Source organism: Ambystoma mexicanum, chromosome 3q (genome assembly GCF_040938575.1).
Source record: "Ambystoma mexicanum isolate Mex_15411 chromosome 3q, UKY_AmexF1_1, whole genome shotgun sequence".
Taxonomy (NCBI): Eukaryota; Metazoa; Chordata; class Amphibia; order Caudata; family Ambystomatidae; genus Ambystoma; species Ambystoma mexicanum.
This window is the reverse complement of record NC_090926.1, coordinates 776,624,192-776,641,562: the sequence shown is the minus strand read 5'-3', so window position 1 is coordinate 776,641,562 and position 17,371 is coordinate 776,624,192. Positions and strand designations below refer to the sequence as shown.

Below are 17,371 nucleotides of genomic sequence, written 5' to 3'. Positions count from 1 at the left end.
CAAGACACTCAAGACGCAGGCTTTCATCAAAATACATATCCATCACATAGGCTTCTGATGCTGCCTGGAATCAGGACATGAGCGTTTCGTAAAGGGAGGCTTTCCTTGGCTCCTCTGGTGGGGGGAGGCCTGGACGCCTGATGGGGAAATTCATGGGGATGGTTATAGTGGTGTGAGAGCAGGACCCCTCTTAGGCTGAAGCTAGGCTCTTATTGGAGTTAATCTGAAAAATCTGGTAAGGTCTTTTGCACCACCCTAACTACTTGCCCATCCAAATGCTCTTAAATTGAGACTGGTAGGCCTTTTTAACAGGTTGACATGCCCAACTGATAGGCAATTGTTTATAGTGAATATTAGGGGGTGAGCAGTTATGGGAGCGAGCAGTGTGGGTCGAGCAACAGACCCGTCAAGCAGACTGTAGTCTTTAAAAAGACACACAACCTATAATCCAGCCATTGTATTAACCCTTGCTTGACCTGGACCACAGTTATCCTGTCCTGTTATAGAGGGCATCGTACATGCCTTGGGCCAAAACAGCTGTGAAGGGGCACGGGGCGTGGCTAGCCGCACACGTATTGGCTGTTTTGCTCTGATCCTCCAATGCCCGTTGATGAAGCCTTCAACCCTCCCTGTACCTACCATCAGAGGAAGCACAGAGATGTTCTTCCCCGAATCCTGGTGCCCTCTGGTCATGCCTGGATGATCCACTCCAGGACCCGCTGCTCCCAGCCTGGCCTACAGGGGTCTTGCTAGGTCTGGAAAAGATCGGGGGCTACGCTAATGCCAGGACTCGGACTAGCTAGCCTTTTGGCTGTAACCCCTGAGCTTCTATACGGGCTACAACCAAAAGACCTGGGGGCTATAGCCCCCACAGCCCACCCCCTTCTCCTAGCAATGCCTCTGCTGGGCTGTCTGAGTAGGTGGGAGTAGTGCGAGGATCCTGGCAGGCATTTCCGATCGCTAGTCACTAGGGCCGCCTTGCCCATGTTTCCTGAGGGACACGGTCGCTCACTGCTCACTCGCCAGATGGGGCGATGTCTGGAGTGGGCCATGGATGGTGACACCTCCTGGATCCAGCAGAGCACCAGGTCCACAGGCTCTGTAACTGATGGATCTTGCCAGAGATCATTGCCTGCAGGGGGCCCTGCCTATGGCTCCCTGCTGCGCCTCCTGTTGGTCTGAACCAGAGCATTTTTGGGACACTGATCCTGTCGACCTGCAACTGTTGTGAGGCCATTGAGCCTGTAAACAAAGCAACCATTTGGAGGGACTGATATTTCATGGCGGCCTCCCGTGGATAATACAGCTTCCACATAGGTGTCTTGTGGAGTGCGACTACCTTCTCCATAGATGTATGGGTGGCGTCACACTCCTGAGGCGGAATTCTATGAGCACTTCCTCCCAGAGCCTTAACCCAGATATCAGGAAAGACCCTGCTGTACACACACAAGTGACTCCGTGGCCTGATGTCATCTAAGAAAGCCCAGAAGAAAGTAATCATTATCTTATCTCCTCCTTCTGGAGTACTGACTGCCTCACCTCAAACGCCATGGACTAATGAAGCCTACTAACACTGGGACCCCCCTCGCCTGGACCTCCTATTCCATCTCTTTGAGAGTGCCTGCAAGCCTTGAAGGACGAGATATCTCACTCTAAAGTCCGTAATACAATTAGCTACTGCTGATCTTCAGAGCGCAATCCGAGAGCTCAGTGATATGATGCAGGTGAACACCAGGTTGTCTGATGCCGAAGTGGCAGGCTAAGCACTACAAGAAGGTGTGATCAATATGCCTGGGGAGATTGCGGGGGCAAAAGAAAATATGGCCATGTTGGTCTCTATGATGGAGGATCTAGAAAAAAAAGACACCGCAGGGAGAAGGATCTGTGGAGTGCATGAGGGATCCGATGCAGAGATCCGAAGGAGCTGGGCTCTCACAATGTTCAAAATAATCTTCCCAAACGTCTATAAAAAAAGGGGATCGTCCTCAACAGGATCCACAGTGTTGGCTCTCTGCAAAGGCCCAACCTTTGAACCAAGAGACATTAATGGGGAAGTTTCATGCCTACAGAATAAAAGAACTCCTAAGAGCTTTGGGGTCAGTGGTTACTATCACATTTCGCTTGTCTTTCAAGATATCGCGACCCTTACTCTACAGAAGAGGTAATCCAGTAAAGTAATTATGGAGAAGCTGCTAAAATCCAACAGGAGTTATAAATGGACATTTCCCTTTAGCATCTATACACCTGGGAGGGCAGACCGGTCCGCTGCACAACGCTCTGAGGCATTAAAGACTCTGGGTATCCCCAAAGCCAAGAGGTTTCCCCGCATCTACCCTACAGAAGATGGAGGAGTGGGTGGGGGAGGGTCATCTGGGGCACCCAGGTCCGTCGAGGATGCCTCGGTCCGAGAAGCTGACCAGCACTCTTCATAGTTTGTCAACTGCCCTGACCCGAACACTCTTTACTGCCCAATGCACATGGCACTCCCCAATCTCATGCAATATTATCAATTGACTCAGCTTGAGGCCATTAGGGAATGGCTGGATCCCCCTTCTCGCAAAGGCCTGGGAGGTATAAGAGGAGAGGCGGTCATTGGCAACCCCCTCCGATATATGCCCTGGCTTTGCCATAGGGATAGACCACTGGCGATGTACGAACTTCCACCAGAACTACAATTCAGGTGGGGAACAACCTCATTAACACTTTGAATCTCTCCTGCTACCTTCACCCAGATTCATTATAACACTGATTGTCCCCGGCTTACAACCACCGACTTGCTGCGCCTGGAGCAAGGGTGGGTGCACATTTCTGTCTTGACTTATTTCATAGAAGGAGCACTGGGCTCTGCGACACTGGGCTCTGTACTGCATCAACTGGTAAGAAGCAACTCGTCTTGATTATACTAATGAAGCCCTGAAACGTATACCAGTCTGCCAAATGTTTGATTTGCCACTGTTAACCGCATGTTAAAAGTTTGATAATTAAATGGAGGAAGTAAAACTGCTAAGATGGTTTACTGTCTCTTCATCTTTAAAATCTATCTTGAATAATGCATGTATGAAAGATTTGCTGCAAGAACACGTTGGAGTCATGCCAAACTTGATTACTACTATATTTGAATGCTTATCACTGCACAACTTTGGCCAAAACGCAGCAGGAAATTTGAACAATAATGTACTCGTGTAAAGGGATCGGAAAAAGATTGGATGAAGTTAAACTAGTAGTATATGGTGTACCGCAAACATCAAATTTAGGCAATGTCACCTCCCCACACCCCCAAACCCCCTGCTATGATTTCAAACTTACTGACATGTTATGCTTGAGTGCCTTAGAGGAGTCTAGGAATGTAAAACAAAATGTAGGGAAATCATTTAATTTGTATACTGTAAAAATAGTGAATGAATTAATAACTGCCCAGTATTCTTGTACCACAAGGTGAAATGGTAATCCTGTTGTATAACTTCTCAAAGTTTTAACAAACTAAAATCTGTTACAAATGTGGTTTAAGATTCATATTTAAGGGGATCCTAAAAAATCAACCAATGTTTAATGTAATTTCATATATGGTCATGGTACCAACTGTTTTGTAGTCTGTGTTAAGCTAACCGGTTTCATATAAACTGCTAACAGGATAGTTGTCAGCAATTTCAATCACTGGTGTGTATTGTTACTGGAATGACTTATCTGAGACATCTAAATGGCTGAAGAGGTCAAAGTACCTCCTGTTTGAATTCTGGGAGCTGGGCGTTGTACTTTTGTTCTGCAGATGTAATTGGTGTGGAGACTCCTGTTTGTGACCATGGAAGGGAGATTATCATTCTCAGATTCTGCTTCTCAGCAGCATCATGTTCTTTGTTGTGCATTTCAGGAAGTAATCAGATTTCTGAGCTTAATCAAAAAATGCTTCCCTTTTTCTTCCCTGCAGCAAATTCATTAACATGATGATGAAGGGTGGAGATAAGGTGCTTGCCCGTTCACTGATGACACAGGTGCGATATCTTCATACTCTGTTTTCACCAGAGCATTATTAAAGGCAAGGTTACTCTAGTATTTAAGATGTGCCTCTGTTTAAAATAGTGACAGTGAAATAGTGATCCTTTACTGTATTTTTCTCCTCATGTGTTTCACATGTATGTTTGAATGTGGCAACTGTGAGAAACCTGAAGATGTCTCACCCGCCTGTCCCCAGGCATCTGTCATCCAGGTGGCCAGGACATGGCATTCGCTTTTGGATCCAGTTCCTGGGAGTGGACTAGTGTGTGAGGAGGATTACCTGGATGAGGAGTCCTGGGGGAGGGAGGGGGGTGGTGGGGGGGAATTGGAAGCGGGATACGGGAGGGTGAGATGCGGTATACCCTTCCATTTAACACCTTTTCCCCGTCCTACCAGGAAGGATATCTAGGAACTCAACCCGAATCCTGACACATTTTCCCACGGACACCTCACTTTGAAAGAAAACAGACCAACACCTGTGCCGTATACCTGACATGTCCCAACACAAGGATCAGGCACAGTTGGGAAATTACGGATAAAAACACATACACACACATACAAACACATATACACACACACATTCATATACACCTTCCATCACACTTCCCCACATGGATACAAGGTGGAGCACGAAGCACACTATGGGCAAGGCAAAACACACGAGGAAGCAGCAGTTACGAGATTGCAGTTTAACACGAGGAGAAAGACAGCAAGACCAGAAAGGTTGCAAGGAGCGAATTGCCCTTGGCCTTTTCAGAGGAAGAAAACCGCTTCTTTCACAAGCCCTTGAGAATAAGATAAGACTGGGAATTAAAGCTGAAAAAGGTGCATTGTGTGTCGAAGTTACCTGGGGCTCTCCCGCATCAATAGCCAAGGCGGGGAGGAGCAATTGCCGCTCTGGTATTGTCTTGGCTCCTATAACAAAGCCGCTCCAGTAATATCAGCACAGGCGGTGAGTCAGGGAGACTGATAGCAGACCGGTCTGTGTTAGAACCAAGGTTGCGAGCGGCAACATTGTATGAAGAAATCTGCAAAGAACAGAGTGTAAGGCTTATCTGATGAGCAACGCGAATATAATTGAATATCCAAGGAGAGTATGAACGTTTGAAACCCAAGATACCATATACAGAGTGGACCGGCACCCCATGGGTGCTCATTTGAAGGTCTCCTTTAGGTATCCATCTGAGTGTGTTAAATTGTGAAATCGAAGTGGTCCTGCAACAGGTCAAGCGAAACCCTGTGCACATATGAAAATGTTTGATAAACGAACTGTAATTGGTCCGAGCCTGGCTGAGGGAGACTAATTGTGTATTGAAACACTTGTGTATTGGCGCGTTACAAATATCATATATCATTGTGAAAAGGGGATCTGAGGGGGGATCCGGGGTGGACCATGAGACACTCGTAAAAAGGCTGTGGTACAAAAGGGATCTGATACTGGCTGAGGGTGATCCAGGGTGAAGAGTGAATCACCCTACTTGAATATTTGGAAAGCAACTTTTCTGTTTGTTTGATACATCAGGCCCTCTGGATCAAGAGACTTTTGATAACTTAATAGACCTGGGCATAGAAGGCCCTGATGCTTGTAATAGAACTGTGTCCTCATGCCGAAAAAAGCCCAAGTGTGTGCTATGCTAGAGTGTACTGGCTTGGCCAGTGCTGAAAATGTGGGGCAGGGAGGCCAATGGCCTGAACATCCTGATTTATCATTTTGTGAACACTTCTTACTTTTTCATGAAGAATAACCCATGCTATTTGTAGCTTAGCGGTAAGGATTGGCAATAGTTTGTTTTTAATATAGGCCCTTCTATTTTGATGAGACTTCACTAGGACTGCATTATTATTTGATGGTCGTAGCTTGCTCCCATCTTAGATTTGGGTAGGCGTTTATCACACCCTTTATAAAGTTCAATGAACGCCCTTGAACTGTGGTCACGTGTGTCGGTCTTACTTTGATACCATGCTTTTCTTACACAACCCACAATGTATGGGGTGGCTACCAAATGTTTGAAAGGATGCATGTTTGTGATTGGAGTCAGAGAGCAAGCGTGACTTCCAGTATTCCGATGAGATACGGGAAACTGTCCCTGAACTATGCCAGTCGCTGATACAAGTCCTGGAGCACCGAGAAGCAACCTAACATTGAAGGAGACCTGTAGAATATAGAAGCTCTGATACAGCAACCAGCCCATGATCCATGAAAAACGAAGAGCTATTAGGCTCTGTGGATCTAGGTATCTCATACTTCGAACACTAAGGCAGTACTGCAGAGCTACTTAGAAGGGGGAAGATTAGGAGAGCAATGCAGTGTTTGGGCCTAGTGACTGGAGGCCCATTTCTCACTCTGGCTAAGAGTGTTGCAATGAGATAATGGGCCACCTAGTGGCGGTGGTGGTTGGAGTCATTGGTTTGGATCCAAGAACTCCCTGTGTGTGTTGGGCCCTCTGTGCTCAGAAGTGGAGTTTGTATGTGTGACAATGCCTATATACTCCAGAGTTTGAATACAGCTGCTGCTTTAAGTACAGGTCAGTATCTAAAAAGGCCTACATAATCAGTGTGCAGGAATAGCCAGTGCTTGTGCTGCTCCTAGGAGAAGTGGTAGACCTATGCTGTAGTGCAAGCGGTAGTTGTTGGAATGGAATTACATATTTGTAATTGGTTATAACCATTGACATTTTGTTTTCACCATCAGACTTTGGAGGAGATCAAAAGAAAGCAGCTGGAGAAGTTCTACAAAGCCTCAGAGGAAGAACGTGCCAACATTGAATGCAACCCCTATACCATATTCCATAAGGCACTGCAGAACTGTCAACCAATTATTGGGCTCACCAGCATCCAGAGGGGAGGCAAGTCTTACCAGGTAAAGCTTTACACGCAAGCGGGCCAGTCCTTCCAGTTATATAACTGAAACAGGTAGTGGCACTGATGAGCTGGCTAGGACAGTAATAAGGACATTGTATCAAGCTTGGCAAGACTCTGGGTTCTATTAGTTTGGTAGCTGAAAAAACACCCTATTTCACTAGTGTATACCTGCCTCCCAAATATAAGAGCAATTACTGCACATTCCTGAGAGTGTAAGAGTGCAGGCCTCTTATGTAGAAAAGAGAACGGTTGTATGCCAGCAGTATGGGTATGCCCTTAAAGCATTGGGAAGCTTGAGGAGGGGGTGTGGGGGAGGTGGCAGGCCCATCCCTATTGGAGAGTGCATCCCTACTCGAGCTGTGCGTTCTCTATCCTAGCAGAGTCAACTACTGAGCCCCTCTAATTCCAAGCACTGCCTTGTACTTTGATTGGATTACATTGACATTTCAAGGCATAAAATAAGCATTGTTGCATAGCAATTTACGATGCAATTCTGTAGGTTTGCTAATTAAATGAACACTTGTGTAGCAAAGTTAACTGTTGTTACCCTGTTCAATAAAAGCACTGCTCACCTTGAATTCCTCTCTGGCTCTAGCCACCCTCTTCTCTGTTCACTGCAAGTTCAAAGGGACTAATGGAGAGAGAGTGCAATAGTAATCCTATCCTTCACTCTTAAGTTCCATACCCCTACGTGGGAGTGCTAGGCAAGATTTATTTTCTTTCCCAAACAATTGAAAACCAGAAGTAATCTAGATGATACTTTTATTAAGCTAACTGTATACTCGTTGGCAAATACCAGTATGTATAACCTTATTAAAAACAGTCATTCCATTCCTACAAATGGAAGTTGTTGCATAATGCAGGACTACAGTATTGCTTTTGTAAAACACTATATTTTCTCCATGGTTTACAGTGAAGTTTAGGTTAGTGTATCTAAACCTCAGCGTCAACTAGATTTATTTTTGTTGGGGAAGCTATATCACATTCATGAGTGAGCACTTTTGGAAATGTACATGATCACATGGCCAACTGCTTTTAATGGTAAATCTAGTTCTGTGACCTACTAGTTGCGTTTATCTGTGCAACTGGTGCTCATTGCGTGAGTGGTTTTATACCAGTTACCCTGAAAGTGACATGGCAGTAAACTACAATATTCCACCTAGTTTGCTTAGTTCTCTGCCTACTATGCCATCTACTCTGCTTAGTCTTTCTTTTTTCCCTCTTACATAATGAATACACAAGGCTAACTAGATGTTTACTCGAAAGAATGATCAACAGTTCCATCCAGACTGTACATCGACACATCTACTGCAATACCACACTCCCGTAGTTAGCTGACAAAGTTCACTTTGCTCTGTGATAATGATTGCATTATATATTAGCACCTGCAGCAGAGAGCTGGCCAAACTGTTTTCAGAGCCTTTTTATCATATCTATTTGAGTCCAACCATGCAGCTAAACTTTTACATTTTACAGATACTCTGCAGCCAGAGCTCGCAAAGTCCACTCACCCACTCACATAGTCAGTAGATTTTATGAAGGGCGAGTACCATTTTCAGGGGATGTTTGAAACTTTAATGTAACATTTTTTTATTTGTTTTACAGTAAATGTCAAATACGTTTCAGTGTGCATAGCTGGCTTCTAGGTGGCAGCAGTGTGCCAAACATAAAGTGGTTTGGGGTGACATGCACCATTTTACAGAAATCACATTTACATTTTTTATCACCTGTTTCTATGGATGGAGTGCGTTTGTTTTAGGTTCAGTAGGTAAACTAAATTACTTATCCTGCAGGTCTAGGAAATTTTAAAGAATTTGCAAGGTCTGATTCGTCTCACTAACATCTTACTTCAACGGGACACAACAATGCTGTATTGAATGCTTATTTTTTGTTTTGGGTTCAAATAACCTCTAGTGACATTAAAAAATGAGTACAACATTGCTGATCTAATGGGTGTGTTTCTAATCAAGAACATTCTAATTGGAAAACTCTGATAATCCATTTTTGAAAACTAATTTAGGCCGTGCATTTCTATTGCATCATTTCTTTTTTTAGATATAGCTCCATCTCGCACTCTGACTGGGACAAGACTGATTAAGTTCCCCGAATACAGAATAGTACAGTGCATGACATATCTGGGCTGGCATAACAAAGGGAAAGCATATTAATGTCAATGACCAGGCAAATCAAAGTAACTCATAAGAGCGCTCACACCACCAACCCTACCTAAAACATTAAATGTTCCTACACATTCACCCTCAACCACCAATTTAAACCCACACATCTCTATCACAGTACAATCGATCTTAAAACCACACCGCAAACTGCACACTCCCAGCACCCAACTCAACCTATACAGAAAACTGCAAAGACTCACAAATCCCATACAGATGCACACACCAAACCCATACCCTCTAGAAGCAACCCCAACACAGTGACTGTTTATTCCAAACTGAAGCGACCAACAGAACAGTAGAAGGCTCACTTGCACTCTCTCACTCCATCTGACTAACCCTCCCTCCTTTTCAGATCAGCCTGTACGCCTATAGAAAATGAAAATGGCAGTAGAGTGATATAAATCTCAATAAGTGAACAATGGCACTCCTAGGACACTCCTCACAGCATCCTGTTCCATATCCTACCAGGAATTCTCAGTCATGCAGCATATTTTTAGGTTTTGCTAGAAAGTTTGCTCTCTTGCATACCCAATGCCTACCGATCTTGGGTGGACTTTGCTGTCAATGAGCAGTTTGTGAAACCATGAATGATCCCGATAGATCCACTGCATCTCTGTGCTGCTCCACAATGCGACTGAGGCTGTAAAACACAAATGTGTCTCTATGGCAAAGGAGGGACCAGAAGCAGAAGCCGTAGGTTCATATTCCATAAAGGGTTGGGGGGTGGTTCAGATAAGCATGGCAGTGTCTTCAAGCAGAGCAAGTAACTGAGCCTAGTGTGGTAGCAGTGCCCCAAAGGTGCAGGGGTTAGAGCTTCATTTGGGTAGGCAGGCTCCATTGAAGGGAATGGTATGAGTATTGTTTGGATCTTCCAAAGCAGTCTGAGGACGTGTTGTAAATGGGTTTGCAGATGCTGGTTCCCGGGGAAGCAAGGGAGGTGTATGGCAAAGGCGGCGAAAGGTGCCAAATCAGCCGACATAGCATTGCTCCTGCAAAATGCTGATTTAAAAACAAGAAACCTGAAACGATAACGGCTTGGGTACACTATACCTGTACTGCTGCCTTACAATCGGAAGCTTTGCCTGCAAGAGCTATCATCCAAAATCAAAACATAAATCTATAACATTACTGCAGAGCTTTCCCAAAACATTGCTGCACTCTACAAGCATTGAGGAGTCTGAGAAACGCATTGAGGAAATATAAACTAATCTATGCGAACAGGCATCAAAGACGGCTGACCACACCGACTGCATCGAAGTATTGGAAGTCTGCTTTGAAATGCTGGAAACAAAATGGGAAGATGCAAAAACTAGAAACCGCCACAATAATATAAGGCTGAGAGGGATCCCAACTCACGCGGCAGATGTCAACCTAAAGGAATTTGTCCAGGATCTTTTCCAATCTGTGCTTGAACTTCCAGATGACGTGATAATGGAACCGGACTGGGCGCATAGGATTCGCTTAACACTCGCACCCTGTGAAGGTACTGTTCCATATGTCCTTATGGTACAATTTTATGTGGTGAAGGAAGATCTATTACAAATGGCAAGATTCAATTCAGAGACTGCAAGATCTGCCTTTTTCAAGACTTGGCTGCAATGATTCTATCCAGTAGAAGAGCATTACGCCTAAATGGCTCTGGGGAAAATATATATATATTTTTTTTAAATAAGAATTAAAAAAAACATTCACAATGATTCAATAAAATGAACACATGTAAAATTTATTTTGTAAAAAACATCCATTGCCTTCCCAACACATTTCTAATACTTCACGATAATATAACTTTTTATTTGGTGTTTGGCTTAGTTCAAACCTTTCACCATTACCACATCAGATAACACAGAACACTTGAAGAGAAAAAAAAACAAAAGCACCAAAAATATCATCTAGTAACACTTGCCAAATTTTCACTTACCACCATATAAGTAACAATTCACGTTTCATAAAATATCAATTACCCGTATAATCAATTCTTTACTGTTTCTCATTTTAAATACTTGCTCTAAAAACATAATCCATGCTAAAATTAGCGATACTCGTTCCCCACACAAACATCCACCATTCATCTTGGATTACTACTTTTAATTAATCAAAAATGTTTCTAGAAATCGATCTATTACAGCAGGGCAGAAAAGTTTTAAAAAGTGTCTGTCATTGTTGGATGTACAGAGTCTACATGTTGCATCTTTGTCACGGTTTCGATTCCTAAATGCTAGTACTTCCCTTGTAGGGCACAAGTTTAGGCAAAACGTGCATATATTGCGATCGATAAAAGCTACTCTGAAATTTCAGTAGATACTTGGGGAGACTATTCTACTGCCTACACTCAGGGAAGGGTTGGCTATTCAATTTATAGAGTTCTCCAACATGGGGTCTGGCATGGATTCACATGCTCGTGAATATTCCCGGTCGCCAGGCTGGGAATCCTCGGTAAAGAAAAAATCAGTTTGTTTTGTTTCTGAACTGTCTTTCTACTAGTAACCAATCACTGGTCTCTGGGTCATACTGCCCCCAGCCAATGACTGCCCTCTATCTAAGCCCCTCCTCTGGTAGCCATCTTCAGATTTTTACCGCACGTTCCAGTGTTGGGCGTCCTCGTGCAGTAGCTCTCGAGCTTTTACTGCGTTTTTTCGAAGAGTTTACTCTTATGTTTTCGGTCAGTCGAGCCTCAAGCGCCACCGTTTTCACTTCCGATCAACAGGGATCCGTTCTCGGAATTGTCTATGCCCCTCAAGGTCATTTTTTTGTCATGTTTCCACTTCTCTGAGGATTCCAGAAGATCTTTGAGGCCTACCCCGTGTGGACATGGCCCAGCACAAGGGAAGCATGACACCTGTTGGAGCCAAGCTGTTCAGGAGCTGCCCTTGATGCGGGCTTCAGAATGTCTTTGAGGATGAGCACTCTCGGTGCCTCTACTGCCTTCACAACGACAAATCGCACGTGGAGAAGGACTGTGCGTTTTGTAAGAACATGTCCGAATGGACGATGAAGGATCGTCGTATCCGACTCGCCAACTGGCTGGAGGGGAATAGCCCTGCAGCAGGTGAGAAGATGAAGAAATCCGAGCAGTCTTCTAAGACCTTTGAGGGCGCTCTGCCGATGGGGGCCCAACAAAAGGCTAAGCACCGCGAGTCCGCGGGCACCGGGAACCCCCGATTGGTCATGCTCCTCGGCTGCCAGGCAGGGTGCATCGTCACTGACCCCATCAACCATGAGCCAACGCTCTGGCTGACGGAAGAGGAAATCTGAGAACCCGGGTAAGCTTCAGGATAAGCCCCGGTCGATCCCGACGATTCAGCCGAGGGGGAGCGAGGCAGTGACCCTCCCCCAAGGTGAAGGCCTCGGGCACGCCCAAGGTCGTGAAGGCCCTGATGAAACCTGCAGAGGCTCCCCCAGTGGAGACGACTTCAGGGGCTAGAGTTTCCCTGCCACCCCATAGGGAATCATCTTTTCTGCCTATCGAGAAGACCCCCGTGAACCCCCAGCAGGAAAAAAGAGGGGGGCGCGATAGCCTTAACGGACATGGATAGCACCTCTGAGGATGAGTTGGCGAGCGTCCAAAGGATCCTGGACAAGAAGTTTGAGGTATCCAGGGCCCACAGGAAGGATCCCAACGAGGAGAGCAAAGAGGGGGCTGACGAGGAATATAAGACCGCGGAGGACCCCACGCCCCAACAGTCGGTCCTGTTGCAGCCGGTACACTCACCGCAGGACAACTCAGGAGCTATCCTGATGGCGATACAGAACCTGTGCATGGAGATGAGGACAAGGATGCCCTTACCCCCCACTTATGACCCAGTGGGGCCTGGTCTGTTGGGGAGCCCGCCTAACAAGCGGAGACAAGTCCATCCTCCTCCCCCCCTTCCAGCCTTCACCCCATCCCCTCCTCCGAGGGATGAGACGGGAACGGAGACGGCAACGACGGGGACGGACGATGACGGTGGTGACGACGGAATGGACCTCCCTTTACCACCTCTTCGCCCCCCTGACGAAATTGGCTCCTTCCATGCCATGATCGCCAGGGCATCTGAGCTCTTCCAGCTCTGCCCCGAAGAACAGAAGGAGGGTTTCCTCTACCAACGGCGGGAGGCCAAGAGGAAGACTGTCCTCTCAATCCCGTTACTGGATGACCTATGGGACGAGGGGCTGGCGCTCCTGAAGAACCCGTCCACGGCTCCTGCTACGAGGGACCGGTACAAGAAGTAGTACTGGGTCCCGGACTCTGCCCCTATGTGTCTCAGGGCGCAGCCATCCCCGGATTCGGTGGTCTCCACGGCGGCCAAGAAGAAAGTGGTGGGGGTGACAGCGTCCACTTCAACATCCCGCCCAGACGGCGAGAGGAAGAAGCTGGATGCCATGGGGCGACGGGTCATCTCGTCGGCGGCAGGCCAACGCCCTCGCGATAGTGGTACGCTACGACAGGGAGCTGTGGTTGAAGATTGCTCCCCTGCTAGACTTCCTCCCGGACGACAAGAGGGCTGAGGCCCTGGAGTTCCTACAGGAAGGCGAGATGGTTTCGGACCATGCCATCACAGTGGCCGCAGACCTCGCCGACACTGGCTTTCGTTAGATGGACAACAGCATTTGCCTTCACCAGCGCGGTTGGCTCAAGGCCACCGACTTCCGTCAGGACGTGCAGACCAGGGTCCTGGACATGCCCTTCGACGGGAACAACCTGTTTGGCAAGACAGTGGACGAGTCACTGCAGGCCATCAAGGCGAACACTGAGACGGCTCGGGCCTTGGGTGTTCAACAGCGACGGCCATCCTTTTGGAGCTCCGGAGGCAAACAAGGTGCCTCCAAAAGATTCGGCGTCAGTTCCTTGTTGTACCGCCAAGCGGCCCGCTCCTCGTCGCAGGAGGCCTACAGAGGACACGGCAAGACAGGAGGATCCCGTTGTCGTCACCAACGAGGCCAAGGCAGCAAGGCTGCGGCAAAACAGGACTGAACCTGCTGTGGCGTCGGGCCCCCACCGAAGCACCCCAGTGGGAGGCCGGCTGGCGAAATTAATCGGCGTGTGGGAGTCCATCTCCACTGACCGTTGGGTGCTAGATGCCCTGGCCCGCGGGCACACCCTGGAATTCCAAAAGAGGTGTCCCCCAATTCCACTCCTGGCCAGAAAGAAAAACCACGTCCCACAACTGCTTCGGGAGGTACGAGCGATGTTAAGAAAGGGAGCCCTAGAACTCTTCCCAAAAAGGCTCCTGGGCTCCGGCGTGTACTCGCGATACTTCCTTGTCTGAAAGAACACTGGCAGGTGGCGTCTAAACAAGTACATCAAGTCCTAGGAGTTCCAGATGGTCACCCTCCAGCACGTGCTGGGACAGCTGGAGGAAGGCGACTTCCTATCGTCGCTGGACCTGGATGATGCCTACTTCCACATCCCCATCCTAAAGGGACATCGAAAGTTCCTACGATTTGTGGTCCAAGGACGACACTATCAGTTCACGGCCCTTCCCTTCGGATTGAAGTTGGCGCCCAGGGTGTTCACCTAGTGCCAGTGGCGGCTGCGCCTGCACCTGCAGGAGATCCACATTTACCCCTACCTGGATGATTGGCTCATCCGAGCAAGGTCAAGAGAACTCGCCGTCAATCACACAGCGAAGACCGTCCAACTTCTCACGGATTTAGGATTCTCGATCAACTTCGCGAAATCCTACCTGGTACCGTCGCAAGTCGCCCTGTTCCTGGGAGCCAGGCTCGACACAGTGGCGCGATTGGCTTCACCGTCAGAGGAAAGGACGAAAGCCATCTTGGGCAAGGTACAAGGGCTGTTGGCCATGGACGTGGCCAGGGTGAGGTCCATCAAGTCCCTGCTCAGCATGATGTCCTCGTGCATCTACCTCGTGCGCCTGTGCAGGCCGCGGATGCGACCCCTACAGGAGTTCCTCGATGCCCGTTGGAGGCAAGCGGCGGGCATCTTCGAAGACGGGGATCTCTCTCAACGAGACTTTCCGACAAGCGATCCGGTGGTGGGGCAACCGTGCGCACCTAGCGGCTGGCATGGACTTTCAGACCCCGGCGCATCAGGAAACGGTGACAACTGACGCCTCCCTGGAGGGATGGGGAGCGCACTCCGGCGATCTCCACGCAAGAGGCCTCTTGCTCCCGGAGGAGAGATCACTACACATCAGTGGCCTGGAGCTCCGAGCCGTGTTCTGGGCCCTCAGGTTGTTCCTCCCGTCCCTCAAGGGCAAAGTGGTACGGTCTTATACAGGGCAGGACAAAGACTGATATGTTTGGGATATTTCTTCTCTGTGAAAGATAGTGAGCTAAAGACTCTGGGTAAGTCTCTCGTAACCAGGACTAATGTCTGGCAGAGGGACTCCCAGGACCCCCCTTGTTAAATCTGCATATTTAAGTAACTTTGGGTCTCACCCTAAGTTACTAGGGGAATCCAGACGTGGACCCCTTGCTCACTATTCTTAGAGAGGCACAGATCCACCCTACTGATGAGGTCCAACCAGACCGAAACACGTGTCTGGGGTTTCTGTTGGTACTCTTGTTCAGAGGAGAATTGCCTCGCATTTCGGTGCTGGACTGCCCCAGGGCAGGACAAAGACTGATATGTTTGGGATATTTCTTCTCTGTGAAAGATAGTGAGCTAAAGACTCTGGGTAAGTCTCTCGTAACCAGGACTAATGTCTGGCAGAGGGACTCCCAGGACCCCCCTTGTTAAATCTGCATATTTAAGTAACTTTGGGTCTCACCCTAAGTTACTAGGGGAATCCAGACGTGGACCCCTTGCTCACTATTCTTAGAGAGGCACAGATCCACCCTACTGATGAGGTCCAACCAGACCGAAACACGTGTCTGGGGTTTCTGTTGGTACTCTTGTTCAGAGGAGAATTGCCTCGCATTTCGGTGCTGGACTGCCCCAGGGCAGGACAAAGACTGATATGTTTGGGATATTTCTTCTCTGTGAAAGATAGTGAGCTAAAGACTCTGGGTAAGTCTCTCGTAACCAGGACTAATGTCTGGCAGAGGGACTCCCAGGACCCCCCTTGTTAAATCTTCACCGACAACACCACCACGATGTTCTACATCTGGAAGCAGGGGGGCACCAGATCCCAAGCCCCATCCAAGGAAGCGCAGGACCTGTGGCACTGGGCCGTCGCCTAAGGGATGTTCATGGTACCCTTCCATCTGGCAGGAATAAAGAACACCATAGCCGACTCGCTCAGCAGGGAGCTACGCTCGTGCCACGAGTGGGAACTTCGGCAGGATCAGGTGGATCTCCTATTCTGACGATTGGGCAATCCCCAGATAGACTTATTCGCGACAGTGACGAACGCGAAGTGCTGGAGGTTCGCCAGCAGGTTTCACCAGCCGGGGAGCATGGGCGATGCCTTGTCATTCCCCTGGGACGGCCTGTTCCTACATGCGTTTCCCCCGTTGCCATTGCTGCTACGTCTCATCAGTCAACTCAGACGGTCCCGGTGCAGGATGATCCTCGTCGCACTGGGGTGGTCGAGGCAGATCTGGTTCCCGGACCTTCTGGACATGTCGGCGTCCCCTCCGGTCAAACTTCTGACGGACGCAAATCTTCTCGCCAGGGAAGGAGGTGCCATCCTCCATCATGACCCAGGATCGTTGAACCTGCAGGCCTGGCTCCTGCTGCACTAGAGTTTGGGGGGTACGATATCCCGGCAGACTGCAAGGAGGTACTTGCTAAGGCCAGGGCGTCTTCAACTCTCATGGACACAAATGGAAGAGGTTCTCTGTCTGGTGTCGTGCACAGAAGATTAACCCTCTACGGATTACGGCCCCTTAAGTGCTGCCGTACTTGCTATCGCTGGCCAAGGCGGGGCTAGCACATGCCTCCATCAAGATCCATCTGGCGGCCATCTCCCGCTACACCAGAACTCCTGGGCGATCGTCTCTGTGGTCCCATCGCCTGGTGAAGGAATTCATGAAAGCACTGTTCCGATCGTTCCCGCCAGCAAAGGCCCAGCCCCGGCATGGGAGGTCAACGTGGTGCTGGCCAGACACATGGGGCTGCCGTTCGAGCCTCTGCATGCAGCACTGTTGAAGTTCTTGTCGTGGAAGATAGCGTTTCTTGTGGTCATCACCTCCGCACGACGAGTGGGTGTGATCCAGGCCCTCTCATGTAAACCGCCATACCTGACATTCCATCAAACGACGGTAGTGCTGAGGACGCACCCCTTCTTCATGCCCAAGGTGCCATCGGACTTCCATCTCAACGAGCCCTTGGTGCTGCCTGTTTTCTTTCCGTCGCCGGCTGAGAGGACTTTGCACTTGCTGGATGTGGCTAGAGCGCTGAATTTCTACTTGGACCGCACAAAGGACATTCGGAAGACATCACAGCTGTGAAT

At 48.3% G+C, this 17,371-nt stretch overlaps 1 protein-coding gene across 3 annotated transcripts in view; it reads left to right on the top strand.

Annotated features, from left to right (window-relative positions):
* The window catches only part of MRPS7 (mitochondrial ribosomal protein S7), a 191,836-nt gene that overhangs the window by 139,689 nt on the left and 34,776 nt on the right, over positions 1–17,371 (top strand). For all 3 annotated transcript variants that reach the window (XM_069654814.1, XM_069654815.1, XM_069654817.1), the window contains 2 exons: positions 3,926–3,989; positions 6,686–6,853. In XM_069654814.1, the coding sequence (XP_069510915.1) occupies positions 3,926–3,989; positions 6,686–6,853 (232 nt within the window). The remainder of the gene's footprint in view (positions 1–3,925; positions 3,990–6,685; positions 6,854–17,371) is intronic.